The sequence below is a fragment of the Corylus avellana genome, chromosome ca3 (assembly GCF_901000735.1).
Source record: "Corylus avellana chromosome ca3, CavTom2PMs-1.0".
NCBI classification, from domain to species: domain Eukaryota; kingdom Viridiplantae; phylum Streptophyta; class Magnoliopsida; order Fagales; family Betulaceae; genus Corylus; species Corylus avellana.
The window spans coordinates 1426610-1448479 of NC_081543.1; the positions used below are offsets into that span (position 1 = coordinate 1426610).

The 21870-nt window shown below is 35.4% G+C and overlaps 2 protein-coding genes, 1 long non-coding RNA gene and 1 pseudogene across 3 annotated transcripts; 2 read left to right on the plus strand and 2 right to left on the minus strand.

Annotated features, from left to right (window-relative positions):
- Positions 1 to 1179: 1179 nt before the first annotated feature.
- Positions 1180 to 3444, minus strand: LOC132175902 (uncharacterized). The gene is made up of 3 exons (XR_009439467.1): positions 2978 to 3444; positions 2669 to 2799; positions 1180 to 1365 (listed from the first exon to the last, which is right to left on the minus strand). It is a non-coding gene; the product is annotated as an uncharacterized LOC132175902 (long non-coding RNA).
- A 256-nt stretch (positions 3445 to 3700) lies between these two features.
- On the plus strand, positions 3701 to 7636 carry LOC132173850 (isocitrate dehydrogenase [NADP]-like). The gene is made up of 10 exons (XM_059585491.1): positions 3701 to 4024; positions 4369 to 4472; positions 5023 to 5127; positions 5314 to 5382; positions 5473 to 5588; positions 5748 to 5782; positions 6292 to 6434; positions 6561 to 6683; positions 6768 to 6851; positions 7391 to 7636. The coding sequence occupies exons 3-9, from the start codon at positions 5033 to 5035 to the stop codon at positions 6841 to 6843; spliced, it is 657 nt and encodes a 218-aa protein (XP_059441474.1). The 5' UTR covers positions 3701 to 4024; positions 4369 to 4472; positions 5023 to 5032; the 3' UTR covers positions 6844 to 6851; positions 7391 to 7636.
- A 285-nt stretch (positions 7637 to 7921) lies between these two features.
- Positions 7922 to 12347, minus strand: LOC132173849 (U1 small nuclear ribonucleoprotein 70 kDa-like; annotated as a pseudogene).
- Positions 12348 to 15585: 3238 nt separating this feature from the next.
- Positions 15586 to 20992, plus strand: LOC132175621 (probable inactive purple acid phosphatase 27). The gene is made up of 12 exons (XM_059587620.1): positions 15586 to 15902; positions 17193 to 17284; positions 17802 to 17868; positions 17987 to 18109; positions 18200 to 18292; positions 18549 to 18678; positions 18815 to 18896; positions 18983 to 19115; positions 19662 to 19867; positions 19975 to 20100; positions 20202 to 20511; positions 20597 to 20992. The coding sequence occupies exons 1-12, from the start codon at positions 15702 to 15704 to the stop codon at positions 20900 to 20902; spliced, it is 1869 nt and encodes a 622-aa protein (XP_059443603.1). The 5' UTR covers positions 15586 to 15701; the 3' UTR covers positions 20903 to 20992.
- Positions 20993 to 21870: the final 878 nt, after the last annotated feature.

A 21870-nucleotide genomic window follows, 5' to 3' on the forward strand; every position in this document is an offset into this window, starting at 1 on the left:
ACATGCATTTTAGCGAAAGCAAATTTGGATATATTTTAGACAGCCATGTGAGAATGAACTAAATGGAAAGGTCGTAGTGGGCTAGTTTTAGTCAACCTGAGTGGTTCTTTCTTAATAGCATGGATTTATAAGAGTCAAGCATAATGTTAAAAAAGTTCATGCTAAAAGAGGACTTCCTATTCTGAGTTAATCTCATTGTTCTTATGTGTCACAATTATCCAAACATGCTTTTGACTCTTCCTTCGTAGCACATCTACATATTGGAGATACTTTCTGCAACTGAAAGAAACAATTCACTTCACCTTCCCTAGGTTAGAAGTGATGGTGGCATAATTGGAACAACAGTAGGTAACTATATGTTTCCTTTGGCTCCATTGAGGCCAGAACTTTGGTCTTGGTGTTGCCTCACAATTCAAGAGAAGTTAGCAATGGGATGGTACAAAACAACCACCAGCCCTTCTTTCTAATTTTGTGCCAAAAATTCACCAAATTAAACTTCAAGAGGAGAATTTTATAAAAAAAATTGATGTCTTCTCAAGAGTTTTGTAGAATATCATCATATAAATTATAGACCAATTGCATGCCACCATTTTTTTTTTTTTTTTTTGGATAGGTAATTACATGCCACCATTTACATAGTATTACCTACTAGGTAACGCATCTGAAATGTATAAAAAGATTGGAAGCACAAGTAGCAAGCCATGAAAACAGCATAACTTCAACTCATTTGGTGGCATCTTCAGTAATTTTGATGGTTCCAACTCTCCATTTAGAAGACGCTGGACTAATAATGCATTTTTCTACCAAGAAACAAAAGAAAGTGACTTCTTTTTTCTTTTTCTTTTTTTTTTTTTTTTGGAAAAAGGAAGTTAATAAAAGTAGCAAGACAAATGTGACTACTTTTGCAGCAAAATGTACTCATATCTAAAGCTACGTGATGTTTCCTCAAACCAATTTAATATGCTTTGTTTATTATGGACCCTAAGAGCAACAAACCTTACATATTGAAGGACTCGAGTCCTCAACTATGAACACAAACTATGCCCAAAAAAAGTAAAGGATTCATCTCATCATGCAAAGGCATAACACTGTCTCTCTTTCATTCAAATGCTTCTAGCATTTGCTATTTACTTGCTTGCAAATTCTTATAAAGAGAACCATGCCATCATTTTCTATTTACTCTTGCTTAGAATTTGATTGTTCAAAGATAACATACTTCATGCAATAAACTAAATTATCAACATCAAAAGAAGAGCAACTCACATAATGGTGGAACATCTCCACAACCTTCTCAGCTTCTTCTACAGTACTCATAGTGATAAACCCAAACCCTCTACTTTGATATGTTCCCCTCTTGTAATTCACCTATAACAAAATTAGTAAATTAGCAGAATTTCATGACAGAAAATTCCCCATCTTCCAGTTTTACTCTCTCACACACACAAAAACCAACAAAAATGCAAACTTTACCTCATCAATCTCAACAATTCCAACAAGATGATGTCATGTGAATGAATTCTCCAAAAAAAGAAAAAAAAAAAAAAAAGGCTTCTCACAAGCCCAAAGATCTGGAGAGCGCATTGGAAGATGTTCACCCCCAGTGTTGCTGCATTCACTTATTTTTGTATTAATGGACACAAAATCAATTAATAGCTTACACAAGTTGAAAAACCATAAGCAACAAGTATGCATAAGAAGCTACGAATCAACAGCAATGAGGGAAAGGTTAAAAAGAGACCAAAAAGAAAGAAAGGAAAAAAAAAAAAGAGTTGGGGATTTCAAAATTAAGCTCTAGCCTCAATTATAACATGTTGCAGGCCACTTTTAAATCAGCACAAGTTCATTATCCATTTTACATTGATGGTTCATCAAATCCGTACAAATTTCAACTTTGCAAACAAGTTTAAGGAGAGCTTAAGGTCTTAGGTCCATGGCGGGGACACTCTGAAAACAAAACATTTGACAATAACACAACTCCACTAGAATAGACAGCGATATCTTAGAATGGGAACTTGAGAGAGTTTATAGGTGCTCCAAATGAACCAATAGCTATTCATATACTTTTCTAATGACCACCAAATGGCTTTTTGCCTTCTTAATGAGGTGTATAAGAGAATGTGCTTTTTGGAAGGTATTCACATAGAATTGACCCACATAAACAAAACAAAGGTGTTCATATAGAATTAGTATTGGTGGGCTCTTTTTTGGCTTTTTTCCTTCATATATTCAGAGGCATCATAAAAGTTATCATCTGAGTGATGAAGTAGATTTTGCTATAGACCTTATCATCATACGCAAATAACATTGAGACCAATTACAATGATCAAAAAAAAAACTCAATTTTCTAACAATATTATACTTCTCAGGTCTGTACCTTATTCAATGTATGCCCAGCAATATAAATTCCAGCACCCAACCAATGAAAATATATTGAAATTTACAATTTTTTAACCATCTAAGCAGCCACCACAATGCAAACAACATAAAATCATGAATTGGGCCCGTAAGAAACTAAGCTGATCATGTCATCGCATTGGGCAAAAGGAAATAAAACAATGAGATAAACCCAGCAAATCTATTTCGAACAAAGCTCCATAAATCACTAAGTAAAACAAGCACTAGAAGCTAACCAATTAGTCAAATCTAAAGCGAGAGAGAGAGAGAGTACCTGAGAGAGACATTGATGAAGAGGAGATTTCTGGAAGAGGTGAAAGGATAAGAAGAGCTAAGCACTAGAAAACTCCAGGACATATATTTCATCATTAATTCTCACTCGGTCTTTCTCATAAACGAAGCTTCCTTTTCACAAAGAAAATACCAACAACCCATTTGAAACAGAGAATAAGCAATGAAAAATTTGAGAGCCCATGAAAAATTTGAGAACGAAATTGAAACGTAATAGACAAAGCAGAAAGTGAAAGATGTGGAAATAAAATCAAAATGAAATGGCTTTCTAACTTTGCCTTGGTTTTTCAACCTTGTAAAAGTCTCAAAGAGCCCGAGGGTCTCAAGAGGCCTTGGCTTTCTTGGCGTGGTGGAGGCCGCCTGGCGCAATTGAAGGCGATATCGGAGTCTGCGCTGTTGACCTTAACGGCAGTGCCAATGGGCCGGGTCGGTGAGGGTCCCAGGCGTGGTAGAGCTGGTCATCGCACGGTGGGGTGGTTTTGGGCTCATCGGCGGCAGTGACGGTGGGGAGAGGAGAAGACTCACGGTGCCGGTGGGGGAAGAAAATGGGTTGGGGAGAAAAAGGGGGGAAATGAAATGTGATTCTCGGGAGAAAGGGTTTGGGGTCGTCGGCGGCAGTAACGGTGGGGAGAGGAGATGACGGCGCCGACGACGGTGCCGGTGGGGGGAGAAATGGTTGGTTTGGAGGGAGAATGGGAGGGAGAATGGTTTGGGGAAAATTTTGGGGGGAAATAAAATGGACGGGGGTGGAGGTTTTTGACGCAGGATTTTGGAATTTTTTTTTTTTAATTTTTAAATAGAGGTTACGATGTGGCACATGCGACGTCAGCGGCGTGCGTTACTGTTCACGCACGCCGCGTAACCTGTATCATTACTCGCTGGTTTGAGTATTGACGTACGTCGTGAACAGAATTATGTGGACTAACACAGTGCCAATCCGTAATTTACTTTAAAAAAAAAAAAAAAATCAAAACAAAACACGATCGTCTTCCCCCCACCCCAAAAAATTTTCCCCCAAACCCATTTTCCCTCCACCCCATTCTCCCTCCACCCAGATTCTCTCTCCACCGGCACCGGCGCCGGCGCCGTGTTTTCCCCAAAACCATTCCCTCCTACCACACATTTCATTTCCCCCCAAAATTTTCCCCAAACCCATTCTCACGCCTTTCTCTCTTTCTCTCTTATCTCTCTTCTCTCTCACGCCTTTCTCTCTTGTCTCTCTTCTCTCCCTCTCTCACGCCTTTCTCTCTTTCTCTCTTGTCTCTCTTCTCTCTAACACGAGTTTCTGTACGTCTTTGCAAAAAAGGAAGGGATTACGAAACAAAGGATGTGGTATGAGGTAATTCTCTCTCACTCTCTCTTTCCTTGTTGTGATTTTCTGTATGGGTTCTTGAAGATATGAGGTTTTGTAGAGATGCTTGGGTTGGGTTATTACAATTGATGTCTCGTGGTGACTGGTCTTTAGTGCATTTCTTGTTTGGTTGCTGAGAAATTGAAGGAAAAGAAAAGGCTTGTTCAGTGACTTTATCGAAAATCAAAATATTTGTGTGGGTTTTTAAAGTTTCTGCAATTTGAAATTCGTTGTAACAGTCAAAAGTTTGATAGTAAGAACTAATATTCTGTTAAGGATGCTTTGAAAATTTCCTGCCAAATTCAGCATGTGGATTTTCTTTGGTGTTGCAGGAACTATATATAGCTCATCACTTTTCCCCAATCGAGCACCAGCTGGAAGGGTTCTGCTTTTGAACTACATTGGAGGGGCTACAAATCCTTGAATTTTGTCCAAGGTATGACAGTTAGAGATGATTCACTTCTTGGTTTTAGCGGTATTGCGGTGGTATGAATGGTTTATTTAGGTAAAAAAAAACAAACTGATTTTTTTCGTTAACTGTTAGGTGAGGGCATTCACCAATGACCGAATTCTTCAATTCAACTTATTTATCAAAAAAAAAAGATAATTTGAAAGAAAAAAAAAAAAGAAAAGAAAAAGGAAGATTTTTTTTTTTTCTTCCTTTTTTATTTTTTATATTACCTTAGTTCAAATATATGCTTAGATATTGCATGCGAAGATCAATGATTGGTCTAACTTTCAGTGGCATCATCTTTACAAGCATGGAGCAATCATATCAGGTGTTTCCAAAGTGTTTTAAATTAATGCCTAATCGTGGGCTAGGAGTGAGTGAGGGAACAAGCCTATGTGCCCCTTTTTATCCCATACTGAGAAATTGTTAATGAACATGCCTTGACAGAGAGATGCAAATATTACCATTTTTTCCTAGGCTGGGAAATAGACAATGATTTTGTGCTATTTGTAAATCTGGGTTATAATCATTGTAGCTTGCTTTGGATGCTCAAAATCATTCTTTGTAAATCTGCCTATGAGAAAAAGTGGCCACTTTATCTTAGCACAAAGAATACCATTCTTAAGAAGTATGATGGAAGGTATGTGACTTTGTCAGCTTGTTACTTTTTACTCTATTTTTAAATTAATATTATTTTTATTTTTCTCATTAGAGAAATTTAATATAATTCTTTTACATTTTAATCCGTGGGAATTTTGTTAAACCCATGTTCCTGGCCTCTTGTTCCATCAATGTATGTTTGATCTTATGAATTCATTCAATGAAGATTCAAGGACATATTTCAAGAAGTTTACGAGGCCAACTGGAAATCAAAGTTTGAGGCTGCTGGCGTATGGTGAGCATTCTGTTAGTTTTTGCTTTAAAGTGATGGTTTACGCAGGCCACCCTTTTGTTTATTAAGTTAGTTATATGATTGAATTGGAAGGTATGAACACCGTCTCATTGGTGATATGGTGGCTTATGCTATCAAGAGCGATGGAGGTTATGTATGGGCATGCAAGAACTATGATGGTGATGTCCAGAGTGATTTCTTAGCCCAAGGTGTGTGTAACAAACTGCTAGTGACTTTTAAGGAGTCAATATAGATAGACTTTCTGTATTCTGTAACCTTGACCTTAGACATATTATAACTGCTTAATGTTGTGAGTTGAATGTTGTATCTGGGAATTCACTGCTTTCTTTTGAAATGTGTGCTTACAGGGTTTGGATCTCTTGGATTGATGACATTTGTACTGGTGCATTTTTTGTTTAACAGTTCCTTGTGTAAACAAAAATTATGGGTGGCATATTGGATCTCTTGCATTAGCTTAGTATTCTGCAAATGTTCCCATTTTTAGCTGCAATTGTATTCTAGATATATCCATGATACGATCAACATTGTTTACTTGTCATACCATCATACCATGTAAATCTGCAAAAATAATGAACTTTTAATTTGAGAAAAATGCACAATTTCAACATTAGGTGGTAAGATGTAAATGCCATAAGGCCTTGTTGAAGGGCGTATATATGATGGATTACAAAATTCTGACATATATACTATTACTCTTGGTCCGGAGGTGTTTTTGTATTTTGAGCGTTTGGGAGTGAAGGAGCATAAGCATTGGGGTGAATACAAAAATATAGGTCGTAGAAGCACACTAGATAAGGCATTGGGGTCAAAAGATGATTCCATCTTTCTCTTACCTTTTTTGTTCCTTTATGTGTGTAGTTTTGACTTGCTGGAAGTATGGATTTGTTTCAGGTTTGTCCAGATGGAAAGACCATAGAAGCGGAAGTTGCCCATGGAACTGTTACACGGCATTATAGGGTTCATCAGAAAGGAGGTGAAACCAGCACAAACAGCATAGCCTCAATCTTTGCTTGGTCACGAGGGCTTGCACACAGGTATGGTTTTGTTGATCTGCGGAGTTGGGCTCAACACTAGGTTCTTGACATATTATGTATATTTTAAACTTCATAATTAGAGGAAACAGATTTTGCTTGAGTATCTAACTCTGTTTTGGTTGACAGGGCAAAGCTGGATGAGAATCCTAGACTCTTGGATTTCACTGAGAAACTAGAAGCAGCTTGTATTGGAGCTGTGGAATCTGGAAAGATGACCAAGGATCTTGCACTTATTATCCGTGGACCTAAGTAAGCATGTGTAGAGTTGGTAGACGTTCTATTTAACATTATTACTATTTTCATGTTTGTGATATACTGTCATGCGTGGTACAGGCTTGCTAGGGAACACTATCTGAATACTGAGGACTTCATTGATGCTGTTGCGGCGAACCTTAGAGCAAAACTTTAAGCATGCTTGTAAGTAAACATTTTACTAGTTTCATTCTATGCGCTAGAATGTTGTTTATACTTCAGTTTCTGATTTGTTTCCCCCCCTTCTGTATCTGATGAAAGATAAAAATTGTGAAATAATCTCTTTGGCGAATTACTTTGACCTAAACCATCTTATATTTTCTGCTAGATTGGTAGTGGTTAAAAAAAATGGTATGGGTAGTGCTGAAACATTGGGAGATAGATGCTTGTTTCCTCATCTTGGTGGTTTTTAATGTGCAACACCTTGCATACTTAAAAGAAGCATGAATCGTTTTGTCACAATGTCATTTATTAGTAGGGAGCATCTCCCATTATGATTTATGAAACTTATTATTGCTAAAAGGTGAGCATATGGGGACGAGTCTATTCTTCCCCATTCTATTTTTTTTTTTTTTTTTGTACATGGCTTATAAAATTTGAAATCACCTTTATGCTGTTCTTTCCGTTGGTTTATGAATTTTTCACATTCATTTGGAGCCATGAGAACATGAATAAATAAATGAAGTTTTGGTTTTTTGTTGCAGGAAGTGGATAGGCAACATGAAGAATGGGAAGTCGTTTGGTAACTTGATATAATATGAGGGAGCAATAAAACATTTGTTGGGGGGTTGGATTGGACGTTTTTTTTTTTTTTTTTTTTTTTTTTTTTCTAATTTGGTGCCTTCATGTGGTGGAGTTTTGCGGGGCTAATTCTGATTGCTTTAATAGAGCTCTCAACTCTTGATCATCTTAAATCTCATTTTCATAGCAGACTTGAGACTGCATGCTCGAAATGAATTTGGTTTTATCAAATTGCTTTTTTAACATCCCCAAGTATCTTATTAAATTGAATTAATATCCACCAAGTAATTGGAGTGCATTTGTTACGTGGAATTGTTATTCTATAAGGAAAAAGTAATAACTTTTGTTAGAAATAAAAGAATGTTGAATAAAATAACCATGGTGTTATAGTACATGGTTATAGTACATAAATAAAGAAATGGAATGTAGTCATAAAATAAAATACCCTAATAGTTGAACATTCAATTTTCAAAGAACTTTGAACTGATACAGACTGAAAAAAGAAAGAATCTTTAGATCAAATGAGCTGATACTGACATATTCTCATTGAATACATTTGGACTTAAAAATCAAGTCAACTTCAACATTAGCTTCAATATAGTAAGATGATCCTTTTTGTACACTGAGAAAAGCATATAAACTAGTAGACAGCTAAAACCGAACCCAACATCGAGTCCATGTATTGCCCATTTCTTAGGAGAGAAATTGGTGGACCTAGCTCCTCTGAGCACATCTTGTGGAAGACCATTAGAGAAGTTAACATTGAACAGCACAATATTTGGCTTAGCAGTGGCAAGATCAGCCTGTAATGAGAAATTGCTGATCAAATTTTAAGATTTCATAGGCAAGAAATATAATCAAATTGAAAAATATGATTCTGACCCCAAGTTTAACAATCAAGACTACCAAACCAATTATTAAGCCATTTAATTAATAAAGATAAAATCACCACAATCAAAATAAGTAGAAAATAAACTAGATGCATATATATTTTTTTTTTACAACAAAATAGATTTCTTTAAAACAACTCTTCAAAAGTAAAACCACTCTGTGAATAAACCAGCACATCAAAGTATCAAGCACAAACTAGAAGTTCCAGATTTGGTGATAAACCAGCACATCACAGACTACCTCTGCCAGGCTACCAAATAATGCAAAGCAGATGACCAACTAGCTCTCCATCATGCTTGCACATAAAGCATTAACTCACAACAATTGTTTTCTCCTTGATTTTCAGTTCTTAAAGCTGCAGACTTTTCATGAATCATTAAAATAAAGGTTGCATATGACTAAATGCCTATACCAAATTATATATGGTTGAAAGCAGCCAAGACTAACCAAAGCTTAAAGCCATGCACATTTTGGCATAGGTCACTCAACGTCCAAACCAAATTACATATGATTGAAAGCTTTTGTTCCTCATGCACATATATGACACATGGCAATGATTCCAATCTACTAAATTGATTACATTTTGAAGTAGGATCAACTTCTTATATAGGCTAAAGAGGCCATAGTTGAATTCATTTCAGTTTCACCTATTCAAAAGAGGTATGCATGAATTGGTAGTTTCGTACTCACAGCGGAAAAGCAGAAGGGTGTTGCATAACCAAAGGTCAAGAGAGGAGAAGCCAATGATTTCCCTAGCATCCCTGTACCGCCAGAGAAAACTTAATAAATATTCTTAGTGAAGTTTGGTGAAGTAGTACTTGTCACCCATACATATTAAAACTTAATAAATATTCTTAGTGGGTGCATGTTAATAAACTTAAAACCCACCACACAAGTGTGGTAATGAGCATATGTACAATGATGTACTCAAGTACATGCAACTTCGGCTCCTCCAAGACCAAAACCGAATTGGCCTTCTTGTAAACTATATAGAGCAACATCTGAACAATGCCAAAGAGAAAACTCATTGTAATTGGAAGCTACATGTTGATGATGCCAAGAAGAACAAAATGTTAATATAGTAATATGCCAGCCAGATGAAATTAATAATAATAATAAAAAAAAAAAAAAACTGCTAGGCAAAAAAAATTAATAATAAATAAATAAAAGAGTTCAAGGCTTTCAATTTTTGGTAAAAAACAAACATTTTCCTTTTTTATGTACAGTCAGCAACCACGTAATATCTAAAACACATTGTAAGCATAGATTAGCCCAAATTAGAATAATTACGACTCTTCAAACAATAATCAAGATACTGCAAGGCAATACAATGCAAGATTCCTGTGTTTTTAACCTTCACTAAAAGGATAGTTGGAATATAAATATTTTTTATTAATTTTCAACTTCTATGATAACCATAGCAAGAAATCTCAAAAATAATTAACATTACAATTTTTTAGTTCTTGTTTCAGTACAATCTACAATAATGCTTTACCCCCTCCAACCTATTTTGCAAGTCCTTCGTACTCTTTTGGGATATCCCCAAATGAGTTCATTTTTTTCTAAAAATAGTATGCACCATTATACAGATTTCCCCTATTACCGTTCTTTTTTGAAATCATACAAATTGTCCATATGGAAATGAATACAGAAAATGGTAATCTGGTAAAGTAGTAACTTTATCTTGCATGTGTAAGAATCAAATGGCTTGTCCTCTTCTATACAAGTACGACAGTAAGCACATAAATAATCCCAACTTGTGTCTACATGAGTTTTTGCATTTGGCTTACCAAAAAACAGAACACACTTGAACAACATAAAGATATATTCCCATGCTGATAATTTGATTAACAAAATGGAAAAAAATAGATAAAACCATAAACTTAACTCAATACAGCAATGTCCTTGTTGCAATACTAAAATATCAAGTTTGTTAAATATTGGATCTTATTATTGTTACAAATATGCATATAAATGTTATTTCCTAAAGTTTCTGTCCTCTACTTTGATAGCATCCAAAAGCTCCAATAAATAGTCGCATGATATGCTTTAGAGACTTTTCTGCACCCTTCTCTAGTCTTAACTGGAGTACTCTAGCCCTTCTTTGTGCTTGGATCCATTCAAATACATCAAAAACCAGATATGGTGCAAACACCAAGTTATATTTGGGCACTTCCTAGTTGTAAGCTCTACTTGCTAAGTTTGTAGCTTTTCCTCTCAGGCTAAGGGTGGTTTAGGTGCTTGGAATTGGTTAGTTTGTAACACCTCCTTAGGCAATTGTTTTACTCGCATGAAGGCACACAGACAACAAAATGAAAAAAATAAAATAAAAAGGAAGATTCAAACAACAATCAGAAGAACCTCTGTAGATAGGCTTAGCAATTTTCTGTCTTATATTCCCAGGATATGTGACGATGAAAGAAAAAAATACACATCAGTAACAAGTCAAAATTTTCTTAACGGTTATGTTATATCACTAACTTAGAGCTGAACCAAGTAGTTGAAATTTAGGGTCAGTTCAGTTTGAGTTGTATCACTCATTTTGTAATTAATGAACAGGATACTTCATTGGTATCACTTCCATGGACCGAAAAGAATCACACATAATTCATGACCATTTAGTTAAATAAGTTGAAATAATTACGCATCCTCCTTGATGTGCTTCCTCTAAAGCTGTTAGAATAAAACTCCTGGAAGAACTAATACATGACATATACAAAACATTTCAAAGAAAAAAATTAGTGATCTGGCCATCCATTCAGCAAATTGTGACAACAGAGACAAATGATTATCCAATGTAAAGCACTGGAGCATAGATCAACCCCCTACAGAAATGTAACATCTTACAGGAGTTTCAGCCTCTTGGACAAGCGGAGCATATTCAGGATCTCCAGGCTCGGCAAACCTACTCACAAATTGCGCCATCCCTTCATAATATTAAGAAGAACGATGATCATATTATAATTTTACAAATCAGTATCAAAACGAAAACCATTCAAACACGCTCTAGACCACAACAATAAACCTGTTAATGAAGGGCATTTCCTCTTCTCTGGAGGCGGTTTAAACTCCAAACGTGGTCAAGGCTCAAAAAGCTTTATCAGGTTGGCTGTTAGACCAGTGGGATGGCTCTGCCCAATCTGCATTGCAAGCGAAAGTCAATAATCAAGTCCACTACATAACTTCACCATGATGTTTTTGCAAGCCCAGCTAAATTGTTGCAATGATTGTGATTAAAAAATTGTTCCAACACTAAATTCCTTACAACAAAATTAGCAATTTTGAAATTCAGATAAGAACACTATATTTCTATTTCCTCTACTAAGATGTGTTGCATCAAAAATTTAGATGTATAATCAATCAATTGAACCAAATCCACCAAATATAAAGAAGTAATAATATGGATCAAATAAAACCCAGCTAAAATTAACAAATCTGTACCATCAAAATATAGATCAACCTTTTTTTCTGAGTCAGACCTAGGGTTGAAGAGATTTTGCAAAAAACCTTAACTACGACCAAACAATAAAACCCAGAGAATTTCACAAACAAGAACGAGGAGCCGGAAGCGGAGAGAGAACGAACCAGTTTGAGCTGTTGGACGCTGGCTCGGTTTTGGACTTTGGTGCGGGCCTGGCCTGAACGGCGGCGTTTTGCTGGTTGCGCATGAGCGCCTCGTTGTAGTCTCCCATGGCGAAGCGATCGGACCTGAGCTTAGGGTTTATGCGAGAATAGAAGGTTGGTTACCAGGTGAGAAATACGGCAAGCATCGATGGGTTGTTCGGATCCGGTTTGCGTGAACTGGGTCGGGTAGGCGAAGAAGCCTCAGAAAGCGGCAGCAAAAAAAGAGAGGGTTTCCCAGAGGGACAATTTTGAGCAATAATTTCAGTGGGGGAGAGGAGATCACGGCGCCGGTTTCAGTGGGATCACGGAGCCGACGCCGGTGCCGGTGGAGAGAGAATTTGGGTGGAGGGAGAATGGGGTGGAGGGAAAATGGGTTTGGGGGGAAATTTTTTGGGGTGGGGGGAAGACGATCGTGTTTTGTTTTGATTTTTTTTTTTTTTTTTTTTTTTTTTAAAAGCAGAGGTTACGACGTGGCATGTGCCACGTCAGCGGCGTGCGTTACTGTTCACGCACGCCGCGTAACCTGTATCATATGGAGATTGGAAAATGGACCCCTCCGGTGGCTAAGGAGCAAGGAGTCTTCTTCAGCCTAATTAAGCGACTGTTTGCCTAGAATCCAATGGCAGAATTATCAAGGCTTTATCTCAAATATGCCCCCCTCTTCTGATCCCTCCTCCTATGGGGAGAAGCTCACATCTAGCTAACCTTTCTTGAAGATCAAGGGTTTCAAAGGTCAATATATATATATATATATTGTGAAAGATTAATATAAGAAAGTTTTAAAGTTTTGATAAGAAATTTTCGTGGATTCGGGAGCTTGTTAAAGGATTTTAAATTTTCATCACCTATATATAATTAGGTTTTGGCTATTTTAGACTAAAAAAAAGCAAATAAGTACTTTTAAAATATGTCAACTTTTTAAGTACTAAAAGTACTTTTTAAACTCTATAACGTAATTCCAAACAAATCTTTTTTAAAAAAAAAAGAAAACCGGATCTACACATGCAAAACACGTTCGATCGGGTTTTTTTGAACACGGTGAGAAACAGATTCCTTAAAACTCAAGCCCTAGTGCTGCATGTCGAATTACTTAATAGTTTCGAAGACTACTAAAAAATTTGAGAAAATCATAAAAAAATTTGAAACATGCATGTGCAAATTGAAATGTGTGCAAGTATTATAGACATCGACGTGGTGTCCCATGTGTCATATCTTCTACAGATCCGGATTTCACGAGACTAGGTATATATGACACGTCGTATTATCTCATTTTTTAAATGCACGTGTACGTATTTGCATTGATAATTGTTTAAAACTTGTAAAACCTTCAAAACTTCAATTAAATTAACCTATCCCTTCAAATAATAATAATAATAATAAATTAACTTATAATATAAAAATGAGGATAGGAATTTTCTTGTCCAACCTACTTCAATAAGTGATAAGTGTCATCTCTCACATATTTTATTTAATATTTTAAACAATTATTTATTACCATTCTATTAACTTAAGAACTTAAACATTAATTTTTGAAAAACTTAGAGAAAATTCCTGTCTTAAGAATAAAATCGAAAATTAACACATTCTTTGACTCCAAATTTGTTTCTAGAAGTAGCAGATCAGCTTTGTTAAGTATTCGTAGTTCTTTAGTTAAACCATTTTCAACTTTTAATATACAAATCTTTCTTTTTTAAATTGATGCCTTTGTTTGATAATTTTTTCAATAGTACATTAATATACTTTTTTTTTTTAATGAAAATTTGAGAATTTTATTGATTAAAGATTACGGGCATAGAACTCTTACAAAGCAGAGCAAAAAGCTCTTACAGTACAAAGCATAAAGCTTTACAAAAATTATAACCACATGTTATAAGGTAACAAAGTTATAGATACAAATATTTGTTTTAAGAAAATAAAAAAGCGTTAACAAGACATCTTTCTTTCTTGTGAGAAAATGAGAAAATGAATATATATATATATATATATATATTGGAAAATGAAAATTACAAAATATAGGCAATTTATTTATATCGAAACGCTTGAAAAATGTTACCTATTAAAAAAAGTGGCATGTTACAGTTAAAAATTTGTTTTTTATGTTGTAAAAAAACATTTGAACAAAAAACTGTTTTTTGATTTTCTAAAGAAAAAAAATCTATGCAAAAGTGATAAAAAAAAAAAAAAAAATCATTTTGAAATGGAAATTATTTTTAGTTGTCCCGATAACATGAATAGGTACCATTTTTCAAGTGTTTCGATATTAAGAAGCTGTCTAAATTTCGTAATTTGAAAATCTACGCTCTTTAAATTTGTAGAGAATCATAATCTTATAAAATCATATACACCATTAAACATATTAATTTCAAATCTTGATTATGAAATAATCTAATTCAAATTATATTCCTATAATCATGGATCATTTGTCTTCACGTCTTTGGTGGAAGCGAAATCATGGTCAAATCATGGAGAACATCTTAAAATGGGGTGCCCCATATAGGGGTCCACCCTTGACCTTTGGGGGTTTATTATGATGTGTCTTTTATTTTCAGGGCACGAAGTACACGTTGCTTTTTGTTTGAAGTGAGTAAAAATTATTATTATAATTTTTTTTAAAGCCTTGTGGATCTAAATAATAATTTTTATTATCATATGTGAAAATAATAATTTTTATAATAATAATAATAAAAATTTTAGCTGGCGTGCCCGTGCTGTTTTACTTCACCTGAAAAGGAGCGCCTTGCCAGAACAAGCCATGCCCTTTGTTCAAGCTATTCAGCAACAAATGTGAAAAGAAACGTCTGGCCTTAAAAGCTTGACCTCAGTCCTTTTATAGAAAGAGGCTGTTTTTTACGTTTGTTGCTGAACAATCGGAACAAGGGCATAGTTTCTGCTGTATGACACTGTAGAATGTCAATCGACTGAACAGTAAATGCTATGTCTTTTGCCTTGAAGGCTCTGTTTATCAATTATCATATGACTTTCGCACTATATTACTTATCTCACTTTTTCATTTTTTTTTTTAATTTTCTTACTTTTCACACATTCTTTGACCCCAAATTTGTGATCTAGAAGTAGCAGATCAGCTTTGTTAAGTATTCGTAGTTCTTTAGTTAAACCATTTTCAACTTTTAATATACAAATCTTTCTTTTTTAAATTGATGCGTTTGTTTGATAATTTTTTCAAGATTACTTTAATATACAATTTTTTTTTTAACGAAAATTTGATAATTTTATTAATAAAAGATTACGAGCATAAAACTCTAATAAAACAAAACAAAAAGCTTTTATAGCACAAAGCATAAACCTTTGCAAAAATCATAACCACATGCTATAAGGTTACAAAGTTATAGATACAAACAAAAATTCTTACAATCAAGTGCTATCTATGACTTCAAACCGGCCGTGAGAGATAACCCCTCACACTTAATTATTCCTTCTTACTCATGAGGGCAGATTTGGAGAGAAAAAACATCTTATTCAAAACAAAAAAACACAAACAAATAACCAACAAGCACTTATATATATTAACTATTATTTTTCTTTATATTAAGAAAACTTTTAAAAAACAAAAACAAAAACACGTGGTCTTTGCTCCTTATATAACACCAGTGGTCTTCGTTTCTCTCCCACGCAGCCTAAGCCTCCATTAATGGTTTCTCACATCTTCAGCTGAGTTTCCCTTCTTCTTTTCTCTCTATTCCTTCACTCTTTCCAGTACTCCTTCTTAACCCAAAAAAACAAAAACAAAAGAAAATAGAAATGGAAGACAGCTCTCAGTGGTTGAAGATGATCTTGATGATTGTCGTCCTTTCGTGGCTGCAAATTTTGGGCTTGGCTTCGGCTCACGGCAGGGCAAGAGATGACGCGCATCCACTGTCAAAGATCAACATTCATAAAACCACGCTTGCCCTCCGAGACTCCGTTTCCATTAAAGCCAGCCCATCCCTTCTCGGCTCGAAGGTGCCAATATTTCATCTACATTCCATTTATAAAAAGATGTGAAAAATCCACTTTATCCCTCGAAGTTTTAGGAGTTTTTCAATTTGAACTCCAAAGTTTAAAAATTGGTAATGTACTCCCTTAATGTTTCAAAAATTTTCAATTTAAACCTTCCGTTACTAATTTTTGTCAAATTAGACGAAAATTTATAAAATTACCTAATTACCCTCAAGCTTTTTTTTTTTTTTTTTTAATTTTCTTCTAATTTAACGAAAATTAGTAACATAATGTTTAAATTGAAAATTTTTGAAACATTATGAGTATATTGCCAATTTTTAAATTTTGAAATTCAAATTGAAAAACTCCTGAAATTTCGGTAGGTAAAGTGAATTTTCCCCCTAAAAAGATTATAATAAAACTACTTGGAATGCCTCAAATAATTTTTCTACTTGCATGTATATATTCATGCATGCACGTGTTACCCAAAGATTGGTTGACAGTTCATATATATGCAAAGCATGAATGTTGTAATTATATCATTTACTTATCTTTTCTGAAAGTAGACATGCATGAAGCCATGGACCCCAGAAGTAAATCATATATATCATGACATGGCACCAACAGTGGTGTATATATAATTGATTGAATGATTATTTAAATATTTGTATTGAAACATCTTTTAACAATTATATGAACATTATTTGAAATCATATATAGTTTTCTTGATGCCTCATTCTACGTAGGGGTCTAGCTAGATCCCCTTTTCATCTATATTTTTTTATTTTTCTACCCATTTTCGGCAAAGCTAAAATGACACCATCATAATCATTTGAGGAAGTAATTATCTCCATCTTTATTAAAATAAAAAATAAAAAATGAGCAGCATATAGGTCATAATTGGGATCTACTTTTTCGGGTTCAAAAGAAAAAGAAAGAGAAGAAGAAGAAGAAGAAGAAGACAGAATATGAGATTGCCAAGGCCCGAAGATAATATATTTTTTATTATCTTCTGTCTTTTCCTTTGAAAAAAATAATTTTATGTCTTTTCGTTAGTTTATTTTCTTGTTAACATTGAATGTATTAATTTTTTATATATTAATTTAATCTTCAAACATAATATATTTTTTATTCGTACACTGACCCCCATGTTTTAATATATTTTTCATTTGGCCCCTTCCCATAAATATGTCTGGCTTCATCCTTGGATATCAACTACAATTTGTATAATTGGTTTTAAATTAAAAGTAATACACAAAAATCTACGTACACAATTTAAGTATTTGATGTGGGTTTTTCTTGATATGATTACAGGGCGAGGACATAGAATGGGTGACAGTGAATCTTGTAAACCCAGATCCTTCCGAGGATGATTGGGTTGCTGTTTTTTCTCCTGCAAACTTCAAGTAATCTACATCTCTAGCTTTATCGATCAGTTTGTTCAGTCTAGCTAGTCGTTACATATAATATTTAATAGAATGTGCAACTTAGTCAATGGCTTTTCAAGAAGAAGAGTTTCTTATTGAAAACCAATGAATAGTAATCCCCATAACAACTATTTATAGTAACTAGACTCTTAAATCTAATAAAACACTGAAATAAAGTCAGTTTGGCGACTAACGCAATCTCGTCGGAATAGACCTACTTACTCGTTCGGACGAGACTTGCGATAAAACCTAAAAACTCAAAAAAAAGAAAGACATTCTCGTCAAAACTTGTTTCCAAACGAGTTTCTTGAGTATTTGTTTTTGTATTTCTTTTAACGGCCCCTTTTTACCCATTAAATGTTGAATTGGAAATTTAATAAGCTGCATGTCGAAAGCCACCAAGTTTTCCTACATTCTATGTCGGAATCACAAGCTATGGCCTTTTATTTTTTATTAAGACTGGTCTAATTGAATAGTGGCCTGCATCAATTGGCAGCTCATCAACCTGTAAACCAGAGAATGATGAAGTTGCAGAACCATATATATGCACAAGCCCGATAAAGGTGTGTACGTACAATTTGAATTGAAAAACTGAGATTAAAGTACGTAGCAGTTAATTAAAATTGGAAAATTCCTCGAATCTCTAACCTATATATGTGATGGTGAATATCTTTGTTGTAGTACAAGTATGCAAATTACTCCAATTCAGAGTATACAAAAACAGGCAAAGCGGTTTTGAAGTTCCAGTTGATCAATCAGCGGGCAGATTTCTCCTTTGCTGTTTTTTCAGGCGGTTTGTCAAATGTGTGTCCCTGGCTCTTTTGCTCTTCTTATATCTTTGAACTGGACTTGTTAGTGTCCTGTTTCTGAATATTATGCTATTGAATATTGCAGCCTAAACTGGTGGCAGTTTCAAATTACATTACATTTGCCAATCCTAAAGCGCCTCTATACCCACGACTTGCTAATGGGAAATCTTGGGATGAAGTAAGTTTACCCAAATTATGGATTCCTGTAAAATCTTCTGATAAATACTGGATATCAGGTCCCAACTCCTAAGCAACATGTTTGTCATTTTTTTTTTTTTTTTGATATTTTGAAGTCATAAATCAATATGTTTGCAAGGAGAAGTTGATAAAATTCAATAAGATCAAGTTCTGGTTTTAAATCAATTCCCTATAAATGCATGAAACTCCAGCTGTTGTTGAAGCTTTCTAAATGAACTCTTCTTCTGGTTATGCAGATAACAGTAACCTGGACGAGTGGCTATGGGATACATGAAGCTGTTCCATTCGTGGAATGGGGTCTGAAGGGAGAAACTAAAACTCGATCCCCAGCTGGAACATTGACAGTTGATCAGAACAGCATGTGTGGTATAATTCATTTCATCTACCAATAATTTTACCACACTGCATACTTTCCCTTATGATCATACCATGCTTGAGCCATTTGGTGATGCAGAAAGTGCTTGACTTCATTGCATAATGAGACTTCCTTGTAACTCTGCAGGTTCACCTGCAAGGACAGTAGGCTGGCGTGATCAGGGTTTTATACACACAAGTTTCTTAAAAAATTTGTGGCCGAACGCTGTGTATGTTTTTAGTTACATTTTCTTGACATAAAAGTATCCTGAAGTGTTGATGATATATGTTGACCATTGTTATAATGGTATTGCAGGTACACTTACAGAATGGGTCATTTCTTATCCAATGGTTCAGGTGTCTGGAGCAAAACCTATTCTTTCAAATCATCCCCATATCCTGGACAAGACTCACTACAACGTGTAATAATATTTGGCGACATGGGGCAGGTAGTGTTGAGTACTCACGTAATGAAAATAATGTATACGGTGTTGATTAATAAAGTCACATTGTCCGTAAACAAGACCTTGGGCAACTTTATAAGGAATGAGCAACCTTCCTTTATCACCGGTTTTATGAGATGAATTAAGCTCATAAATTTCTTTAAGATGGGTTTGAATTGAAACACCCATCCTAGGTAGCTACTGTCATCGAGTTTGGATTGACAGAGATGCGGCCTACAAGTGTGGGATGGTGTTGAGGAATAATCCCACATTGCTTGTGGACAACATCTTGAGCATGTTTATAAGGGGTGAACAATCTTCTCTTACTGAATCGGTTTTGTGAGATGAGTTAGGCTCATGAATTTTTTATACAGTTTGCAAAATTGGGGCAAAAGAAGCTTCTAAAAGATGTCATCTACTGGTTTCTGAACTAGAAGGGAAATAGCATTCAGAAGGGTGCTTGAGAACCATTGCTAGGAGTTTAAGGCCCATATGCACGCCCTTCACTTTGCATCTGTGTTGGTAGCTAAGTTGAGTTTCTGTATTTTTCAGGCTGAGCGTGATGGTTCAAATGAGTACGGTAATAAGAGCCCAGGTGCACTGAATACTACCGACCAACTCATCAAGGACTTGAAAAACTATGACATAGTTTTCCATATAGGAGATATGGCTTATTCAGATGGATATGTCTCTCAGTGGGACAAATTCACGGCACAGGTGGAGCCCATTGCATCAACTGTCCCATATATGGTTGCAAGGTTTGTGTAACTAACTAATTAACTGTTCATTGTTTGTTTCCCTCCATACATGAAATTAGTTACTTGATAACACTTGTTAAAGAATCTTTTATGTGAGCATCTTGCAGTGGGAATCATGAACGTGATTGGCCAGATTCTGGATCCTTCTATCAATTTACAGATTCAGGTGGGGAATGCGGTGTGCTTGCTGAGACCATGTACTATGTTCCTGCTGAGAACAGAGCTAAATTCTGGTAAATTCCTGTCATAACTTGTCCAAGAGATGATCAGCTTGGTCCATTTTCCCAACATTCCTTTGTTTTTTATTTGAAAATGTTGACGAAATATTGTGCAGGTATTCAACAGATTATGGCATGTTTCACTTCTGTATAGCTGATAGTGAGCACGATTGGAGGCAGGGAACAGAACAGTACAAGTTCATTGAGCACTGCCTTGCATCAGCTGATAGACGGAAACAACCATGGTTGATCTTTGCTGCTCATCGTGTTCTTGGATATTCCTCCAATGCGTATTACGCCGAGGAGGGCTCATTTGAAGAGCCCATGGGAAGGGATGACTTGCAGAAGCTTTGGCAGAAGTACCGGGTAGACATTGCATTTTTCGGCCATGTCCATAACTATGAAAGGACATGCCCCATTTACCAGGTAAAATTTCCACGTCTTATTACCCCTACTTTTATGCCACGTCTCTAATTGTTTTTTCCTTTTTGTCAATGGTGGTGGTGTGTAGAATCAATGTGTCAATTCAGAGACGTCACATTATTCAGGCACCATGAATGGAACAATTCATGTTGTCGCTGGAGGGGGAGGTCACCACTTATCAACTTTCAGCACAGTAACACCCGACTGGAGCATTTTCAGAGACCTTGACTTTGGCTTCGTCAAGCTCACAGCTTTCAATCACTCTTATCTCCTTTTCGAGTACAAGAAAAGTAGTGATGGAAAGGTATATGATTCCTTCACCATTTCAAGGGAATACAAAGATATCTTGGCTTGTGTACATGACAGTTGTGCACCCACCACTCTGGCTGCTTGATCTGTATCTTAAAGTTGTACGAGGAAAACTTATGCCCGATGAAATTTGGCACTAGTATCAGACCTTCCACTGATGCAACTGTGTTGTTATTGAAGCAATAAAGGCTATTTTTTTTGACTTATTATTATAGATTGTATAGCTTTTATCATAGGGCAGCCATCAATTCGGATCCCCTACCATTGGCACCTGAATTGCACACAATTCGGGTAGCCCTACAAAGAGGAGACCGCTCGGGGCGAGTAGATGCCATAGCTCGTCTTTCTATTGATCTAGCCAAATGGCATTCAATTTGGACAGCCAATTGTAGTGGATCCTCATCTAAACTAAACGACCAATATCAAAAGGCTCAATTGAAGATTTTGTTTAAGAAATCATGTTGTACCAATTAATATTGGAAATAAAAAGAAAATCATAGGAAGAGAATGTTGAAGTTTAAGAGCCTCATAACAATTTTGTTGGACCAAAGTGTATTTAAAGAAACAATTTCGAAAGGTAAAATAAAGCGTTAAGAATATCTCCAACAGAGTAGACAAATCTATAATAATATTTAAATTATAGAGATATTTTGAAAAAAAATAATAATTTAAGGAACACATTGAGGCACATGCAATGTGTTTTATTTTTTTTCTATTAAAAGTGGAGAGGAGGGAAAATGGAAAATTACAAGAAAATAAAACACGAGAAATAGCAACCGTTAAAAAAAGTTGAGAATGAGTCAAATATATGACTTAGCCTTCAAAGCAACTGGTGCTGCTAAAAGAGGCAGTAAACATAGACAAAGTTCCGAAACCGGAACAATCTACTAAGCCAGGAGGGTTTGGACTCATGATTTGAGAGAGGGTTTTGAACCGGTTGGAAGATTTGGATTCAATTTCCTTTCTCTATTGTTTCTCAGTCTGAGATCTCATTCCCAAATGGGTTTAGATTTATTTTGGCTCTCACACAAGGGAGATCTTATTCAATTTCCT

Excerpts from the sequence above, each read along its gene's own strand:
- LOC132175621 (XM_059587620.1), top strand. The coding sequence starts at position 15,702 with ATGGAAGACAGCTCTCAGTGGTTGAAGATGATCTTGATGATTGTCGTC. Across the intron at positions 18,110-18,199 it reads TTTCAGGCGGTTTGTCAAAT|CCTAAACTGGTGGCAGTTTC; the intron begins GTGTGTCCCTGG and ends TGAATATTGCAG. Across the intron at positions 19,868-19,974 it reads GTCCCATATATGGTTGCAAG|TGGGAATCATGAACGTGATT; the intron begins GTTTGTGTAACT and ends AGCATCTTGCAG.
- LOC132173850 (XM_059585491.1), top strand. The coding sequence starts at position 5,033 with ATGCTCAAAATCATTCTTTGTAAATCTGCCTATGAGAAAAAGTGGCCA. Across the intron at positions 5,783-6,291 it reads GATTGATGACATTTGTACTG|GTTTGTCCAGATGGAAAGAC; the intron begins GTGCATTTTTTG and ends GATTTGTTTCAG. Across the intron at positions 6,684-6,767 it reads CTTATTATCCGTGGACCTAA|GCTTGCTAGGGAACACTATC; the intron begins GTAAGCATGTGT and ends TGCGTGGTACAG.